Here is an 18,350-nt window from a genome sequence, read left to right as displayed (position 1 = left end):
CCCACTCATCTCTCCAATTTGTTCATGTGCTGTAGAAATCGATGAGTTGTTGCGTAGCACTCTAATAAATTGAGAGATGGGAAGACTCTCTTTGAGGGAGCTCGGGTGGTGACTCGAAGCATAGAGTAACGAGTTGCGGTCAGTCTCTTTACGAAACAATGTAAAACCAATCTTTGATCCTTCCTTGAAGAGTGTAACATCCAGGAAGTTTATGCTAGTCAACGAGATGCAGTGTGTGAATCGAATGGTTGTATCAAGGGAATTTAGTATTCTAATCATTTGAAGAAACTCAGACTCCGTGCCAACCCAAATCAAAAAAATATCGTCAATAAATCTTTTGAAACACAAAATTTTACTGGAAAATGCAGGCATGATGTAGCTGTTCTCATAATTATGCATGTAGAGATTTGCATAGGACGGGGCCAGGGAAGACCCCATTGCGGTCCCCGCCCTCTGCAAAAAATATCCTTTACCATACATAAAGTGGTTATGCCGCAATACAAGTTCTGCCAATTCAAGAAGGAATTCGATCGGGGGACCCACATTAGGAGCAGACTGCAGACTTTTTCTAAGTGCTTCTAATCCACCTTGATGGGGAATAACCGTATACAATGAGGTGACATCCATGGTAGCAAAAAATGCCCCATCTGGAATGTCCCCCAAGGAGGCGATTTTCTCGAGAAAGTCTGAGGTGTCCCTTATGTAGCTCCACATTTGTTGAACATGCTTCTGAAGAAAAACATCAATAAAGATAGCCAATGGCTGTAGCACAGAGCCCACAGCCGATATAATAGGACGTCCAGGTGGATCATCCAGCCGCTTATGGATCTTAGGTAAGGTGTAAATATACGGGCATACTGGATGATCCACCTGGAGAAACGTCAACTCATCCTTGCTAATCCAACCTGACTGCAAACCCCTGCCAATGGTACCATCCACCAACTTTTTAATATTTAACATAGGGTTAATCTTGAGCTGTTCGTACGTGTTCACGTCAGAAAGTTGTCGCCGAATTTCGGCATCGTAAGATGACCAATCCTGCACTACCACACCCCCTCCCTTGTCCGCTTGACGAAAAACAAGTTGCTTATTGCCCATAAGGCTACGAAGTGCCAAACGATGTTCATGGGAGAGGTTGTCGTAGCGTGGTTTAAGGTGCTGTGCTGACATGTTATGTTCGACCAGACGTGAAAACGTACGAATGCTGGGATTCACCGAACAAGGATCAAAAGTACTTCTCTTAGGCAATTTGTTAACAGTCTCAGGTAAACTCAAAGTTTGAGGTCCAAAGAACTCACGTAAACGTAGCTTGCGACCAAATTTGAAATTGTCAACAGACCAGTCAAATTTATTAGGTTTCACTGTTGGAACAAAAGTAAAACCTAAACTCAACACTTCAAGCTCAGACTTTGTAAGTTCCTGACTAGAAATATTAAACACAAGTTCATTTATTTTCCCCTCCTTCCTTTTCCTTTTCCCACCGCCCCGCCTCGTGGGGTATTTTGTGGGCGGTGCGAAGGATCCGGGAATTTCCGGTGGAACGCATGTCACTTCCGGTTAGACGGAACTCGTTCTCCTTAGCGCTTAAACCTGGGACCTGTTAACTTCTTTTTTGGTGCTGCGCATTATTCACATTAAGACGCTACCTTATCTTATATTGTGGCATTCTATATTACATTTATTGGCCCTATATTACATAGTTCTTAAAACACTTCCTGGTAGTTGAGTCCACAGGAAGTAGGTGTGTCTATCACTTACTTAGTGCTACCATAAATAGCTGAATGGGAGACTGCATTTGTACACTGCCTGGTGCTGCCTGTCCTGAGATGTGACCTACCTCTGTCTTGACAAAGATCCCTGTTGAGGATCGAAACGTCGACCAAACTTTTTTGATGTCTTGAAATAAAATTTGATCCAACTTGCTCAAAATTGCCTATGGTGAGTGCCTGCTTCAAAAACAAATGTTATATTATTGGGACTGATACTCCTCTAAAGTGGAGCACCGCTGAGTTGTCCTATGTTCTTTCAGAGTGCGGTTCTAACTTCGATTGTGTATGGAGACTCTGTGCAAGCTACAGATACCTCTTTGTGCCAGCCCCTGTACTACCCTGTGGGGTGATTACAAGATTTATTCCAAGGAACCACATGTAATTTTCATGGACTAAAAGCAATATCCAGGAGTGTGCATGAGCTACTTCATGTCTTTATGATCTTAGCTATTTTAAAATCATTTCTATTGAAGGTTGCAGCATTGTTTTTTTTGATTGTTTGAGTTGTTTATATACTCAGTTCTCCGTGCCACCCTATCTTAAGTGCATATAGTATTATTATTATTTTGTTTTTTGCCTTACTGGATTATGTCACAAGTATCTGTTCCTATTTTGGATGATGCTACATTGGAAAGAGCCCAGAATGTTCTGGTATCTCTGACCGATGATGAGGCTGAAAAAGTACTTTTTCATCATTCAGATTTTCTATCTCTGCCTGACGATAAAGCTATAGATATTTATCATAAGCTATTAAAATTAAGAAAAAGAGAGGTTGATTTGACCTTGCACGGTCAATTTTTGTCAGACTATTACAGAAACAAGAGGATCCCTAGAGGCTTTAGGGTTAACAACACACCCACCATCGGCCGCGGAAACCTTGCGTTCTGTACCCGATGGTGTGGTGTGTTGAATAAGTGCTCTTTGGACCTCTTGTTGCTTGTGATAGAGGAGGTGGGGAGTGAATTGACTAAGATCAAAAGTGAGATTGCTATTTTGAATTCAGCCTCTGCACCTGTACTAATCGGGGATACCACAACAAATTGGTTGGAAAAACTCGGTGAGCAGATCAACACCTATCAGAGTGATCTAATTTCCTTTAAAAAGAAAAAACTTGAAGTGGTCAACCAAGATTACACCAACCACCAAGTTTATCGGTGGTTGAAAGGTGAACCCCGTAGATTCTACAATAGGGGTGAGAACCGTAATTATAGACCAAGAGGTCATTCCTCTTATAACAGTTCTTCACAATCTAATTCTGAGGGTGAGGGCAGGCCACCGAGGGATTTGACATCATCAGCCGCCTCCTCCTCTTCCTCTTTTTTAGGAAGGGTCACCCGGAAATTCCCGGATCCTTCGCACCGCCCACAAAATACCCCACGAGGCGGGGCGGTGGGAAAAGGAAAAGGAAGGAGGGGAAAATAAATGAACTTGTGTTTAATATTTCTAGTCAGGAACTTACAAAGTCTGAGCTTGAAGTGTTGAGTTTAGGTTTTACTTTTGTTCCAACAGTGAAACCTAATAAATTTGACTGGTCTGTTGACAATTTCAAATTTGGTCGCAAGCTACGTTTACGTGAGTTCTTTGGACCTCAAACTTTGAGTTTACCTGAGACTGTTAACAAATTGCCTAAGAGAAGTACTTTTGATCCTTGTTCGGTGAATCCCAGCATTCGTACGTTTTCACGTCTGGTCGAACATAACATGTCAGCACAGCACCTTAAACCACGCTACGACAACCTCTCCCATGAACATCGTTTGGCACTTCGTAGCCTTATGGGCAATAAGCAACTTGTTTTTCGTCAAGCGGACAAGGGAGGGGGTGTGGTAGTGCAGGATTGGTCATCTTACGATGCCGAAATTCGGCGACAACTTTCTGACGTGAACACGTACGAACAGCTCAAGATTAACCCTATGTTAAATATTAAAAAGTTGGTGGATGGTACCATTGGCAGGGGTTTGCAGTCAGGTTGGATTAGCAAGGATGAGTTGACGTTTCTCCAGGTGGATCATCCAGTATGCCCGTATATTTACACCTTACCTAAGATCCATAAGCGGCTGGATGATCCACCTGGACGTCCTATTATATCGGCTGTGGGCTCTGTGCTACAGCCATTGGCTATCTTTATTGATGTTTTTCTTCAGAAGCATGTTCAACAAATGTGGAGCTACATAAGGGACACCTCAGACTTTCTCGAGAAAATCGCCTCCTTGGGGGACATTCCAGATGGGGCATTTTTTGCTACCATGGATGTCACCTCATTGTATACGGTTATTCCCCATCAAGGTGGATTAGAAGCACTTAGAAAAAGTCTGCAGTCTGCTCCTAATGTGGGTCCCCCGATCGAATTCCTTCTTGAATTGGCAGAACTTGTATTGCGGCATAACCACTTTATGTATGGTAAAGGATATTTTTTGCAGAGGGCGGGGACCGCAATGGGGTCTTCCCTGGCCCCGTCCTATGCAAATCTCTACATGCATAATTATGAGAACAGCTACATCATGCCTGCATTTTCCAGTAAAATTTTGTGTTTCAAAAGATTTAATTGACGATATTTTTTTGATTTGGGTTGGCACGGAGTCTGAGTTTCTTGAAATGATTAGAATACTAAATTCCCTTGATACAACCATTCGATTCACACACTGCATCTCGTTGACTAGCATAAACTTCCTGGATGTTACACTCTTCAAGGAAGGATCAAAGATTGGTTTTACATTGTTTCGTAAAGAGACTGACCGCAACTCGTTACTCTATGCTTCGAGTCACCACCCGAGCTCCCTCAAAGAGAGTCTTCCCATCTCTCAATTTATTAGAGTGCTACGCAACAACTCATCGATTTCTACAGCACATGAACAAATTGGAGAGATGAGTGGGCGCTTTATCGAAAGGGGTTATCACAAAAGAACCATCGAGCGTTGTCTTCGCAAGGCACTCAATAGGCACCAGCAAGAGCAGTTGGCAACACCACGTAAACTTGAACAGAATCGCATGATCTTCACATCAATTTACAACACGGCATCCGACGAGATGGGTAGAGCAATCAAAAAGCATTGGCCAATTGTGGCCACAGACACTAAGATGTCTCATGTGAGCAAAAAAGCCCCTATGCTCTCCTACCGTCGTGGACCAAATATCAAGCAGATGCTCATGCGACCTACATCACAGCCTAGTGGTAACAACACCTCTTGGTTACCAACACAACGGTTGGGGTGTGTTCGGTGTATCGACTGCACCACCTGTCGATCCATGCTTGCTGGACAGACATTCCCCCACCCACATACGGGGAAAAAAATCAAGATTCAGCACCGATTATCGTGCACAACATCATTTGTGATTTATATCTTGATATGCCCCTGCGGACTCTACTATGTGGGACTCACCACACGATGTTTTAGGGAGCGGATGGCGAACCATCGCCTGTCGATACGGCAGGCACTTGAAAATAAGGTGTCCGACAAACCGGTGGCCAAGCATTTTCAACAGTTGGGTCATTCTGTTGCTAGTCTGAGATGCATGTTAATTGACCACATACCCCCTCCTTTGCGAGGAGGAGATCGGGTGAAAAGACTTCATCAGCGCGAAGCACGCTGGATTTATGACCTTGGAACAGTAGCCCCTAGGGGCTTAAATGAATATATTTCATACAATGTGTTTCTCTAGGGAATTTAATTGAAGTTATCAATGCTGCTAATATCTTCAATTTTTTGTCTTGTTTTTTTATGTTTATGTTTATTATTTTTTAAATATTATTTTCATGTAATGTACATTATTTAATTTTCCTGTACATTTTTTATCTGCAAATTTTGAAAAAATGAGTTTTTATTGTTGTCATTTATGATGTGAAGTATCAGGCAATCTCTCCAGTTCGGCATTATATGGTGGCACGTTATCAGTATAAAAAATGTATTTGCACCTATGGTCCTTAGATTTAATGCGCTGACTATTTAGTCTTACTTCCGGTTTGCGTTCCACTTAGTTGGAGCGCAAGCTACTATCCCTGCTTCTTATTTAGACTTCCTACCACGTGGCGTGCGCTTCAGTTGTCTGACACGCAAGCCCAATACTTCCGTTTAATTGTGCGCTCCAATGGCTGGAGCGCACTTGATTTCCGTCTCCTGTCACTGCTTGAGATATCCGGCTGCGGGTTTTGGCGCGATTGAGCGGCCAATCCCGGCTACTTCCGGTTAGTCATGCGTTCCACGGCGGTGGAACGCATGTCACTTCCGGTTAGACGGAACTCGTTCTCCTTAGCGCTTAAACCTGGGACCTGTTAACTTCTTTTTTGGTGCTGCGCATTATTCACATTAAGACGCTACCTTATCTTATATTGTGGCATTCTATATTACATTTATTGGCCCTATATTACATAGTTCTTAAAACACTTCCTGGTAGTTGAGTCCACAGGAAGTAGGTGTGTCTATCACTTACTTAGTGCTACCATAAATAGCTGAATGGGAGACTGCATTTGTACACTGCCTGGTGCTGCCTGTCCTGAGATGTGACCTACCTCTGTCTTGACAAAGATCCCTGTTGAGGATCGAAACGTCGACCAAACTTTTTTGATGTCTTGAAATAAAATTTGATCCAACTTGCTCAAAATTGCCTATGGTGAGTGCCTGCTTCAAAAACAAATGTTATATTATTGGGACTGATACTCCTCTAAAGTGGAGCACCGCTGAGTTGTCCTATGTTCTTTCAGAGTGCGGTTCTAACTTCGATTATATATAGATATAGATATATGGATATATAGATATATATATATATAGAGAGAGAGAGACAGACACACACACATATACATATTTTGGCCTTGATAAGGCGGGTAATACCGCAAAACGTTAGCACACTTCAATGATGTATTTGAAAACTCTGTGGGAGTGCCAATATCTTGAGGACATTTATACTACATCTGATTGAGCACCCCGGCAACTGTTCACGATTATTGCAAGTGCCGGTCCATAGAGACATATACATATATATAAATATTCAATCAGATAGGTAAGAAGAACTGCAGAGTTAATCTAGTTACAATAGCATAGAACCAGTGTCAGTACATCATATACATGACCCCTCTACTGCTGACATGCTGTATACCTGTCTGTACATAGCAGCTTGTGCCCCCACCACTATATATCTGCTAGCTTACGAAGGGAACCACAATACAGTTGACTATGCCCAAGAGTACCAACAGCACTGCTACATATATCAGCAAGAGCAGCCAAGTACACCTACATATAAGCACACCGTGTACCCACCATAAACTGCACCTGCAAGCATTCACATGTAATTGGCAGTTGCTCATAGCTTTGCCGGGAATTAAGAAAATGTCATGTTTTCTATGGAGCCCACCCGTACAGACTGACTCTTGTTGGAAGTGGAGAGCAGCAATATGTATTGGACGACTACATAGTGAAGGATTACTGAAGCTAAACACCAGCCGCCTGCTGTGGGGAAAAGCAAACACTGTTTTACAGCCATGAGCTAAATGTCCTGTAAAAGTGCTGTCACTTTTTGGAATACCTTTATTAATTGCTGAGCTACACTAAAACAGAGACCATCCCTTTGGAGGGCTTGGACACATTGTATAAAGGTGGGGGGTCAGAAACCAAAAGCAATGGACATCTGGGACCACGCACTGTCATGCGAAGAGACAGTCACTTCAGCTCCCCGCAAAGCTGGTCACCTGACAACCATTTCAATAGCTTTACATTTATAAATGCACACAATTTGTAGCTTACTGGGGTCTAAACAGAAACCCCATATTGGGGGGAGGGTTCCAACATAATAAGGTTATCTGCTCTGACTGACCTATACCCAATCCCTATAACTTCCACTAACAAGTGTGTTCTGGGCGTAAGAAATAGATGCAGTACCCACACAGCATTTCTGAAGTCCCATTGTATAACCTAGAGCATAAACGGGATGTTACATAAGCCAGGCACCTTTGTGTAATTCTGTGAAACAATGACAGTAACCAAAAGAAAGCCATGTTACTCAGTGTCTGAGAGTTACACTCCTACCTTAACATCCCTCTGTCTAATAAGCTCATCCACTCTCTCCTTGGAAAGGCTCCACAGAGACATATTGAGAATGTAGTTAAAATCTGGCCCTGATGCAGAGCCAGAGTCTGAGGAACTGTCCTCATTCTGATCTTGGACATCATCTTCCTCCGTAGCCTGTAAAGAGATCACAATCAGTGGGATAGTTATGGCAGACACGGAAGGAGGCCAGCAGTGGGGAAGTGTCCACTACCCAGACATAACATATGGCATGGACTGGTGAAATCTGTGATTAGGAAAACTTCATGTTGGATTTGCCTAGCTGGACCACACTTCTATCCCGTGAGACTACAACATTGCAGATGCCCCATTTTTCAATCTTAAAACGTAAAAATGAAAAACAAAATTCACCAAAGAAATCAAACCTAGGCTACCTTTTCCTGCGCTTCCTTCCATGATTTCACAGGGTCCGACTCGAAGCCCTTCTGTACCAACATCTGAATCAGATCTCTCTTGCTTTTGTTCTCTACATGGAAATAACAGCACATAAAGGTTACCACAGCTAATAGAACAGCACATAAGCACATAAAGGTGACCACAGCACATACCCTCAGAGACAATATCCAAATGACTAGGGAACATGAAGAGGCAATGCCTTTCTATACAGACTGCACAGTTTATTAAAATAACTATCATACGGCTGGAGTCCAGCTGGGTCCACGCACTGCTCCCATTTGGTCCAATGATATTCTGGGTGTGGCATTTACGTTATAGAGTATTATATATTATATTGCAAAATGTATGTTTTAGTGTGAAGTTGTTCGGTTTTGTTTTATGCAAATTTGATATCTGCATTTCTGATTTATCGGCAATGTGATTGCAGTTTCTGTTATAAACAGATCAAGATTCTTCAGTACACCCCAGCAAGTTATTCAATGCATCACCGTTATATGTACAGCAGCCTTAATAGAAGACTTGTGTAGATTAGTTATCTTTAGATTATCTTGTGTATAACAAAAAAAAAAAAAACAATCATAGCATCACTCCACCCACTGTTCATATTAAACCTATACTAATGTGTAATTGAAAAACACATTTAAAAAACTGCCTGTTATTAAAACTAGACCATCCAAGCTATCCTCCATAATACAACACTTTAAAGGATTACCTATAGCGATCTTTCCTTGGATCTTCTCAAGAATAAACCTGGCCTGATTGTTGAGTTTTGCCGTCTCCGCACCAAGCATTCCTATCAGCCACTCTTTCCGCAGAGTGTAGTAATGTAACCGTAAATCAAAGAACTCCTTCAAAATGTCTTGTACAGTGTCGTACTTCTTCAGACAGCCCATGTGATCAAACAACACCTGCAGTTAGAAAAGGTAATCGTGTTACATTATAAAGTATGGATAACTGCCCTATTTTTACACTTTATTTTCTCGGACTGAATTGGGAGACACTGCAACCAATGGGTACAGAGAGAGTGTGCAACACTTAATAACAAAAACATTTAAAAAATAAATAAATATCGACCAAATTTGAACTCTTGTCCACACTGGATATGCCATGGTAAGGAGCCACACTTACCAGTGCCAGGTGAATAGCCCTCAACCTGGCACCCTATTCCAATATCAGACTCCCATTATACCAGTTATGGTCTCCGGCACGTGAAAAACCTTGATACTGCCAGCTTATGGGGCTAATTGAACAGCCCATGTGGGCGGGATGAATTAACTACAGTAATGTTGTATTGATAGCATTACACCATTCTTGTAAATCTGTTGAACTTACACTTCTACAGGGGAAGAAAGACTTACTTTGTGCAATTCCCACAACAAGAGAGCTCTGTGCGTTTCATCCTGGGACATGCAGGTTTCGGTTGCACATTCAGTTTTTTTTTTTTGCTGGGCATCTCTGAGCACTAGTATCACTGAGATTATACTCTGTTTGGCTGTGTGTTAAGTCAGAGGCCAAGCTGCAAAGTCTCATGCCAGCCTACCCTTTCAACCGTGGAGGACTGTTGTGCCAAACAATTGTGATGCAGGCGTTAGTGTCAGCTAATCACCTCTGCTCCTGGGAGTTGGGAGTAGCTGGGACAGGACTGGTGGTACCCGAGCTCCTGCTGCTGGCTGTCGTTGCATCATCCAGTGCCTGGGACTGGCCCTGCTTGCCTTAAGTTCCATACTATCACACTGCCAAAATAGCGCTGCCCATGGCCATGAAGTGAATCTGACTTGCTTGCGCTGTTCTTTTTAATAATATATTTTTATTGACTAACTTAATAAAGCAATTGTTTTTGTTTTTTTCCAATATCTTAAATCCCAGGATGGAAAGAAATTAGGCGGAATTGGCTTCCCTACCAGGGGCTACCTGATCTTCATGCCATACTTTTACTTTGTCTTAGAAATAAAAGGAGGCCAGTTTCAGACAAAATGTTTTTCAATCTGTAACATTAGGTAGTTCGCTCATTTGGGGGACGCTTTGGAAACTCAGTGGTTTGTGTGGCCACAAAGATGCCATGGAATAGGTCTGCTATGCTTTGTTCAATGTTTTAATATTACCTTTTCATTTTTCACATCCTGGGACGGTGTTAGTCATATAAATGAAGTATTTCCAGACAGAGGGGGGTAGTCAATCTATTTCGCTATTTCCACCGGCAGAAATAGCGGCACTTGCCTATTCATTGCTACCGCTTCCAACAGCACTGAAGGCTTTCAGATTGGTCTTTTTTAAAGTTGAATTTGAAATGTCTGAAAGGGCCGCTAATCGTCGAAATTCGTGGCTGTTTATGTCAATTTAGCATCCATTTACGACAAAACATGGCTGTTCCGACACTCGGAACATTAAATACAGACTGTCGAGATACAGTCAGAACGGGACAAAAAAAGCCGTGAATACGACTGTTGGGAACGTCCCGACAGTCGGATTCAGAATTGAATACCACCCCAGAGAATAGAGGGGGATAACCTCCGATTTCATCCAGTTAATTCTTCTAGTGACCAAGCGCCTGCACACAACTATACACCCTATTGTTGCAGTATCCCTCCAATGTAAGAGAAGTCAAGCTACAAAATAAATGTAATAAGGGGTAAAAGGTGCTTCATTTAATGAGGAGTAACATAGGGTGTGAGAAAGTAGACCAGCGACACCTCCACAGGTGCATCCCACAGCTGTTCTCACTCTGAAATATCCAGAGCACGCAGGCAGAGCTGACTAATGACTTACCATAGAGTTGCAAGTAAGACTGGTCTGCAGTTTGAAGACTTTGTGCAGGCCGGCAGCTTCTGCCTGAGCCAACTTTTCTTCTGTCATTCTGACAACGAATTTCACAGTTGTGTCAGTGTGGTATTCCTTGTAATCCGATATCAGAGCTGGGGTTTTCTCTGTCCCATTAAGCATAGGCTCCAAAACCTGCTCCTTGTAAACCTATGAAGAGATCGTACATTTTAATAAATGTGATAATAAAAATAATCTACCAACAATACTGGTTTAATTGCCCAGAAATTCCATCTCTAGCTACTGTATTATTCTAAAATCTTTAAACCAATGGTTAGAAATGCCATGTATACAGATAAACTCTGGGCACAAATTTGCTCATTATTTCCATATGAATGTCCACTAACCTGAGTCCACGTTCTGACAGGGAGCTCTGTGATTTCTACAGTGTTTCGATCAAGAACATAGACCTCCCCACTCACGGCATACTGGTTCTGACCAATCTCCTGAAGTGTACCTTTGAAGTTCTTGTAGCTTGGAAGCTGCAGGACATACATAACAAAGTGAGTCCAAATGAAGCAAGTAAAAGGCAGGTACTTTATGTGCACAAAGCAAAAAGGAAAGAAAGATAACTAGCACTGCTTAACTATTGACATACTAACACAATAGTTGATTAATGTTAAGAAATGTACAGGTCTTTTCGCTTCATAATACAGAGGAAAAAAGGCAACGTAACTAATACAGACTGTCAATATCACACATACAATGGACCGACAATAGAATATGGTTAATCATTCCTTCCATGATGTTAGAGCATTTGCTGAGAACAATCGGCTTTTTACAATAACAGTGCACAAAGCTTACCATGGGGTATGGATCTAGGCCATCCAGCATTCTCTTGACATTATTCACAATCTCTCTTGTGTCATAATTGGGAAGTTTACAGGCCCATCCAGTACCAATACCTTCAGCTCCATTGACCAAGACCAAAGGTATAATAGGCATGTACCACTCTGGTTCCACTCGCTGGTTATCATCATACAGGAACTTAAGCAGGTTATCATCCATACCAGGGAACAATAACCTTGCCAGTGGGCTGCAGAATAGGAAACCAAAAAGTTAGAACAATGCTATACAAACTCCCTAAAGCAACTCAGGATAGGGGAGGATCAACCACATTGCGACTCACCTTAACATTGTGAAAATATAACGAGGACTAGCAGCGTCTTTGCCACCATGCAACCGCGTGCCGAACTGACCGATGGGCTGCAGTAAGCTCACATTGTTACTTCCCACAAAGCTCTGTGCCAGGTTCACAATGGTCATCATCAGTGCTTGCTGGAACCAGAAAGAATTACTAGGACATGGGGACATTCTGACAGCATTATAAACAATAAGGGAATATTTTAATAGCGTTATTAGGTACTTGTTTCCTAGCAGGGCGCCCAGTTTTCTTACGTACGCTACCGTAGCAAAATCGCATTGCATTGCATCTCATGGGCCATTACAGTGGCATGCGATGCGATTTTTTTATGTTATTTATTCACTGCTCTGTTGGCCCTAGGGAATTGCATTGCAACTCCCTGAAAAATCGCATGAGATTTTATAGGATGCGATGCCATTAGCTATACACTTGAATGACATACAATGAGGTTTCACTGACCCCCCCCCACTATCCACGCCACCCCGAAGCGTGGTGAGCGGCGGCGGCACGCATCCTCCCGACCTTTTCATACCCCCACTATACACATTGGCGTGGAGTTGATTTTATATAGTGTGGCGAGTGCAGCGAGCCCCGCGGAGCTTCGGGCTCGGTGGCTCGCCACACTATATAAAATGAACTCCACGCCGAAGTGGATAGTGGGGGTATGAAAAGGTCGGGAGGACGCGCTCGCCACACTTCGGGGTGGTGTGGATAGTGAGGGGGTTAGTGAAACCTCATTGTATGTCATACAAGTGTATAGCTAATGGCATGGCATCGCACCCTATAAAATCTCATGCAATTTTTCGGGAGGTGCAATGCAATGCAATCCCCTAGGGCCAACAGAGCAGTGAATAAATTACATTACATTAAATGGCCCATGAGGTGCAATGCAATGCGATTTTGCTATGGAGAATAGCCCTGTACGCTTACAGCATACTGGACGCCCTGCTAGGAAACAAGTACCCATTATTATAACATGGGGACATTCCTAAAATTATAATTACTGGTTAGTTCGGCTTTAAGTGGCACTTACCTCCCCATGATGATAAGCCGACATTTCAGCCACAGAACCAGCCAGCTGAGCAACTTTTACTTCACGCTTATCATTTCTTTTAAAACAAGTGAACAGCACTTTCCTTTGTCCAGGTTTCAGACCTAGTCAAAAAAAAATTAAAAATAAAAGTGACTTTGGAGATTTGTCCCTAAGTAAACCTAAACACCCATGAATCACGGCATTGCTCTACTAGCGGATAGATGACAGGAGCAGGCAAAAACGCATAGGGCAGAACTTCTGGAAACCAAGACTAGCTAGGGGATTACTAAAACAGACTTCAGCCACAAAGTCAGCACACGCACTCCCCTTCAGCCCACGTGTATGTGACCACCAAATCAGCTGCACTGCTCCCTCATTCCTCCACGTGCCTAGGGCCTGCAATCCATTCTGAATGCAGCTGTGCAGCTCATTCCGTGCTAAATGTACATCTGCGAATCTGCTAATCAGTCCCTCCATTGGTTCCCTTTATTCTACCATATTCAATACAACATACTTTTACTTACACACAAGCCCATAAAGTAAACTATACTACTGTACATCTCTTATCTCATAACCCTTAACCCAACTTCTTTGCTCTTTACAAGATAGGTCTCATCCACAAATGTTTGCACTAACTCAGATGTCAGGACTCTGTGGAATGTCCTCCCACATGCAAGAAGTCTACAAACCTTCACGTGTTCCCTGAATTAAAATTTTTAGGCAAGTAAAAAAAAAAAAACCCACATAACCTTAATTAAACTTCCTGCCTATCCAATTACATCCCCACACACATAACCTTTGTTTTTCCCTTCCTTCATGTCCCCATGCCAATATTGCGGTGTGACCATAAAACAGCCAACCAAGAACCTTTGCAATCTGGTGGACTATTAAGCAATTGGGAACACCTGTCCTAGTATAATTCCCTATCTCCCTATAGACCGTCAAATGTTTCTATATTAGTAGTCCAGGTCACAGAAGTAAGGTCAAACATTTTACTGTAGAGCCAAATAATGGGTGCGGTCGCTTGGGATGTGACTGCAGCCAGATATAACCTCTCACATAGCCCACTGCATGGGATGTGCATTTCTCCTCCCTCCCCAGCCACATAAGTGCAGAATTGATTTCCTGCTGCTGGTCTGGCATGTAATCATCTGACTGGCAACGTCACTCACAATCTTGATCCCTAGAATGCTGTGTAAACAGCATTCTGGGCAGTAAAGTGCGCTTTACAATGAGGTGGGGAGGGGGAAATGACTATCATCTTCATCCACTGTAAAGGAGGGAGAGCTCTATGGCCACTAAAATATTTCAATACCTTTGAAAACAAGTAGAAATGTAGAAACCACACTGACACACAAATAAATTATACAGTCACTAATCCACACTGCAGCAACCTTTGCAAATAATCAAGTATATAGTCTTCCAATGCTCCACCTGATATTTTCTGTCAGCTCCTCACTGGCCCACGATCCGAGCTATTAACCTATCTAAGAGCAGTATGCACTCATAGACCTGGGTAGTGGAAAGACTGAGTGGGCTTCTGGGGCTATTGCGGAACTCACAATAAATAGCGGAGCCCAGTGAAGCTCCACAGCATATGGGATCGTCACAATGATATGGTCAGAGCAGTCATTTATAAAGAATGTACCATTTCTATACACAATAGTAGATAATATAACAATATCCTTTTCATAGAAGCAGTTTAGCACTGTGTATTATAAAGAAATGATGTTGACACTATGATGTCAGTATGTATAGAATGGCAAGAGTAAAGAGGTTTACTTCAGAAGGTTGACAGATGACATGCCATCCTCTACAATGTTGATACTGATGTAATGTTGATAGTCTCAAAGTGCTAACATTATGGACATTATAGAAACCAATGTTTTGACATTTTGAATTTCAACCTCCTGACTGGAACCTGCTGCCATTATATCCAGCACCGGATAAATAGATTTCACTCTGCAGAAAAGAAAAGCTGACACAGCGCTAAGCAATTTCTCACATACATTTGTAGGAAGATGATGTTAGTGCCCCGTGACCATCGTTGAAATATGAATGATTAAATAGAAGTAGCAACCACCCCCTTTTTCAGGGTAAACTACAAATATTTAGTATTCCCAATGTATTCCTGAGGGACCTCCGATACCTGCTTGTGAGGGTTCCATTCCCTCCGGCAGCCAAATCCACATAGCTTTCTATGGGGGATGCAATGCTGCCAGATTTAACAACTTCCAGAAGCATTCTGAAGGTCGGCCCAGGCAATTAATGGGCCACTCCCACCAAGCAGCCTATGGGCTTCACATTGCAAACCTAGTCAGCAAAGGGTTCCCTGGAAGTGGCCAGTGTGCATATGTGGTCAGTAGGAGTGCCCATGTACAGTAGCCCTGCTTCCACATGGAGCACGTTTCTGCAGGTGCTCTATAATACATGTGTTATAATTGCATTGCGATTCTGCAAGCTAATATATTGCATTGAATATCTGATTAATAATAATAATAATAATAATAATAATGTATTGTCACTACAACATTAAAAAATGTAAAGTGAAAAATGGACCCCATATATAATTCACACACACATAAAAAGGAAAAATACTCTAGATTCCAAGAGCCTGCATAAAGTCCTATATAAAGCACATTTTTGTCAATTTAGTGTAGAATTCAGTGAGTTCTTTCATAAACGTTATCCCTTCAATATCTAGCCTTCGGTAAATACGAAGAGGAGTGACTTTTCATATTCCAAATCAGATAGTAAACAGGTTTGTGAATCCTACTCACCGTCAACAAGGGAAGGAATGGACCGTTCATTGTCAGAGTTAGAGAACAGAATCAGCTCTTTGTTAATGAAGTCATTGAAAGTCAAGTGCTTTGTGGCTGTGCCATACAGGAATTGCTGCGGGGGACAAAAGGACGCCCAATGAGAGAAGACCATTGCAGACATGCTGGCCTGACCACCTTTATTATCTTCCCTACTGACGTTACCTCAGGTAGCCCGTGCAATCGGCGTTGGCGTCGGTCCTCCATAAAGTTTGTGAGCCATTCTTTTCGGTCATCAATTTTCTTTTTGCTGAAAGCCTGTGGGGTTCAGGGTAGATAACCTGATCAGACAAACTTCAGGAAATCCATACGCCAAAGAAAAACCATAAAGCAAATCAAAGAATGCCATCTAGACATCAGACACAGAATGGTAATTCTCACTTTTCGGCATGGTAATGAAACTTACCATGCCATGTGCCGTGGTTGATGCGGAGGACTACCTTTTGATGCAGTAAGCAATTGTTTCTTGCATAAGTAGCCCTATGTAAGTGGACATAGTGACTTAAGAAGGCAGTCATTTGCCGCAAAATTAACAATACACCAAAATGAAGTCTCTCTGCAATTGCTGCCAACTAAGAATATAGCATGTGTGTGTTCAGACACGTATCCCCCCACATGGCTGGGATAGAACCAGAAATGAACTCATAAATGGAAACTTTTTTGTGTTAAAAAAAAAAATAAACCTCCATTATTAGAGATCATACTTCAGCACAGGGTGCTATAAGTACCTATGTTTTATTTCTTTACAGCATTTAGAACACTTTCTCTTTAAGGTCCAGATGTATCAAGCTTCAAAAAGTGATAAAATGGAGAGTAATAAACAAACAGCCAATCAGCTCCTACCTGTCATTTTTCAAACCCAGCCTTTAACTTTTCTGATAAAGCAATGTTTGCTAACACGCGCTAGGTAGGAGGAAGTGTGGTCCTTACCAGAGTGATTGCAGCATCGTCCTCTGGCCCGATATATCTGAAAATAATTCGGTGCCTGTCCATGTCTGCAAAATACTCCTTGGCTTCTTTTGCAGTACTTGTACCCAAACCTGAGTAACAGAATGTGGTGTTTAGATTCAGTTTATAGTCACATTGCAGAAAACAAAACATGAAAACTATTGTGTCAATTTCAATCACCATAAACATTGTGCTTCCAACACTGCAAACGGACCACATGTCAAAAGTAATTCTACAGGTGTAGCTGTCAGATTCAGTGTTATAGAAGATTTTACATAGCTATAACTGCTGCTGTAAATATTTGGGTCTTAATATTTGCATCAATGCCACCTGGTGCAGAATTGTTGGGGTAAGAGGTGGCTATCACACTGGATTCTGCCATTTTGTCGATGGAATAAATTGCTCATGAAGACACAGGAAAACTATTTGATAACTTCCAGTGACATAACGGAGTATCTCATTTATGCCTGTGATGTCACTAGTGAATTTGTGGCTATCAAAACAGCTTCCTACATTATGTGCTGGACCATATATGCTAAGAACAGCATCAGCCTTCTGTGTAGGGAAGAATTCTTACAAATGAGTTAATGACTACTATATTTGGCATTAAAAAAAAAACAAAAAAACACACACACACCTTTGTAGTACTTTATCTTCCACAATTTCTGGTTTTCTATTTGTTTTTTCCATTCATCAAACTCAGGAATACTGTAGAAAGCCAACTCCTGTTTACTTTTCGTTGCCTTGGAAAACAAAGATTCTCACCTGTTAAATGCACCTTTACATTGAAGAAAACAACAAAGATTAAAACTAGCGGTACCTTAACAATTGGAGTAATGAACTCCTCGAGAAAACTGTGTTTCAGCAGAGAGGGCCAGTTGTGATGGAAAAAGTTAATCAATAAGCCTTTAATATGGGAGCCATCTTGATCCTGAGTAATGAGAAGGGATCATTATTAGCATTTATTTATAGGGTACCACAAAGTTTCACAACTTTGTATGAAGCATCGATGCAAATGGTACACAACACAAAACAGGAAATCAAAATATCTATGCATAAATTCAAGCAGATTCTTAATAAGATGCGTATTACATTTATATACTGGAATAGTTACTTAAGCTTTACGAGTTTTAAATAAGAATTTGAATGTGTGAGGGTTGGGGGAAGAGTCTGATGAAGACAGGGAGTGTTGTCCATAGATTAGGGGCAGCATGAGAGAAGTCGTGAAAAGTATGGTGAAAGAAGAGGACAGTATCAAGTCACCAGTTGATCAAAGCGTGATGGAGGGAGAGGAGGTTGGAGATGTAGGTGATAGAGGAATATGTGGGCTTTAAAGGCGGGGGTGAAGCTCTGAATGGAACTCTAAAGGGA

The 18,350-nt window shown here is 42.0% G+C and overlaps 1 protein-coding gene across 1 annotated transcript in view; it reads right to left on the bottom strand.

Annotated features, from left to right (window-relative positions):
- Positions 1-18,350, bottom strand: part of TOP2B (DNA topoisomerase II beta) — an 81,246-nt gene that overhangs the window by 24,153 nt on the left and 38,743 nt on the right. Inside the window, exons 14-26 of the mRNA XM_083188717.1 lie at positions 17,800-17,910; positions 17,617-17,722; positions 16,962-17,071; positions 16,197-16,289; positions 15,993-16,107; positions 13,213-13,334; positions 12,165-12,313; positions 11,840-12,071; positions 11,383-11,517; positions 10,985-11,185; positions 8,931-9,126; positions 8,197-8,288; positions 7,784-7,939 (exon numbers count right to left, since the gene is read on the bottom strand). Of these exons, the coding sequence (XP_083044843.1) occupies positions 7,784-7,939; positions 8,197-8,288; positions 8,931-9,126; positions 10,985-11,185; positions 11,383-11,517; positions 11,840-12,071; positions 12,165-12,313; positions 13,213-13,334; positions 15,993-16,107; positions 16,197-16,289; positions 16,962-17,071; positions 17,617-17,722; positions 17,800-17,910 (1,818 nt within the window). The remainder of the gene's footprint in view (positions 1-7,783; positions 7,940-8,196; positions 8,289-8,930; positions 9,127-10,984; positions 11,186-11,382; positions 11,518-11,839; positions 12,072-12,164; positions 12,314-13,212; positions 13,335-15,992; positions 16,108-16,196; positions 16,290-16,961; positions 17,072-17,616; positions 17,723-17,799; positions 17,911-18,350) is intronic.

Source organism: Crinia signifera, chromosome 5 (assembly GCF_055691185.1).
Source record: "Crinia signifera chromosome 5, ASM5569118v1, whole genome shotgun sequence".
Lineage (NCBI taxonomy): Eukaryota > Metazoa > Chordata > Amphibia > Anura > Myobatrachidae > Crinia > Crinia signifera.
This window is presented reverse-complemented; position numbering and strand designations above follow the sequence as displayed.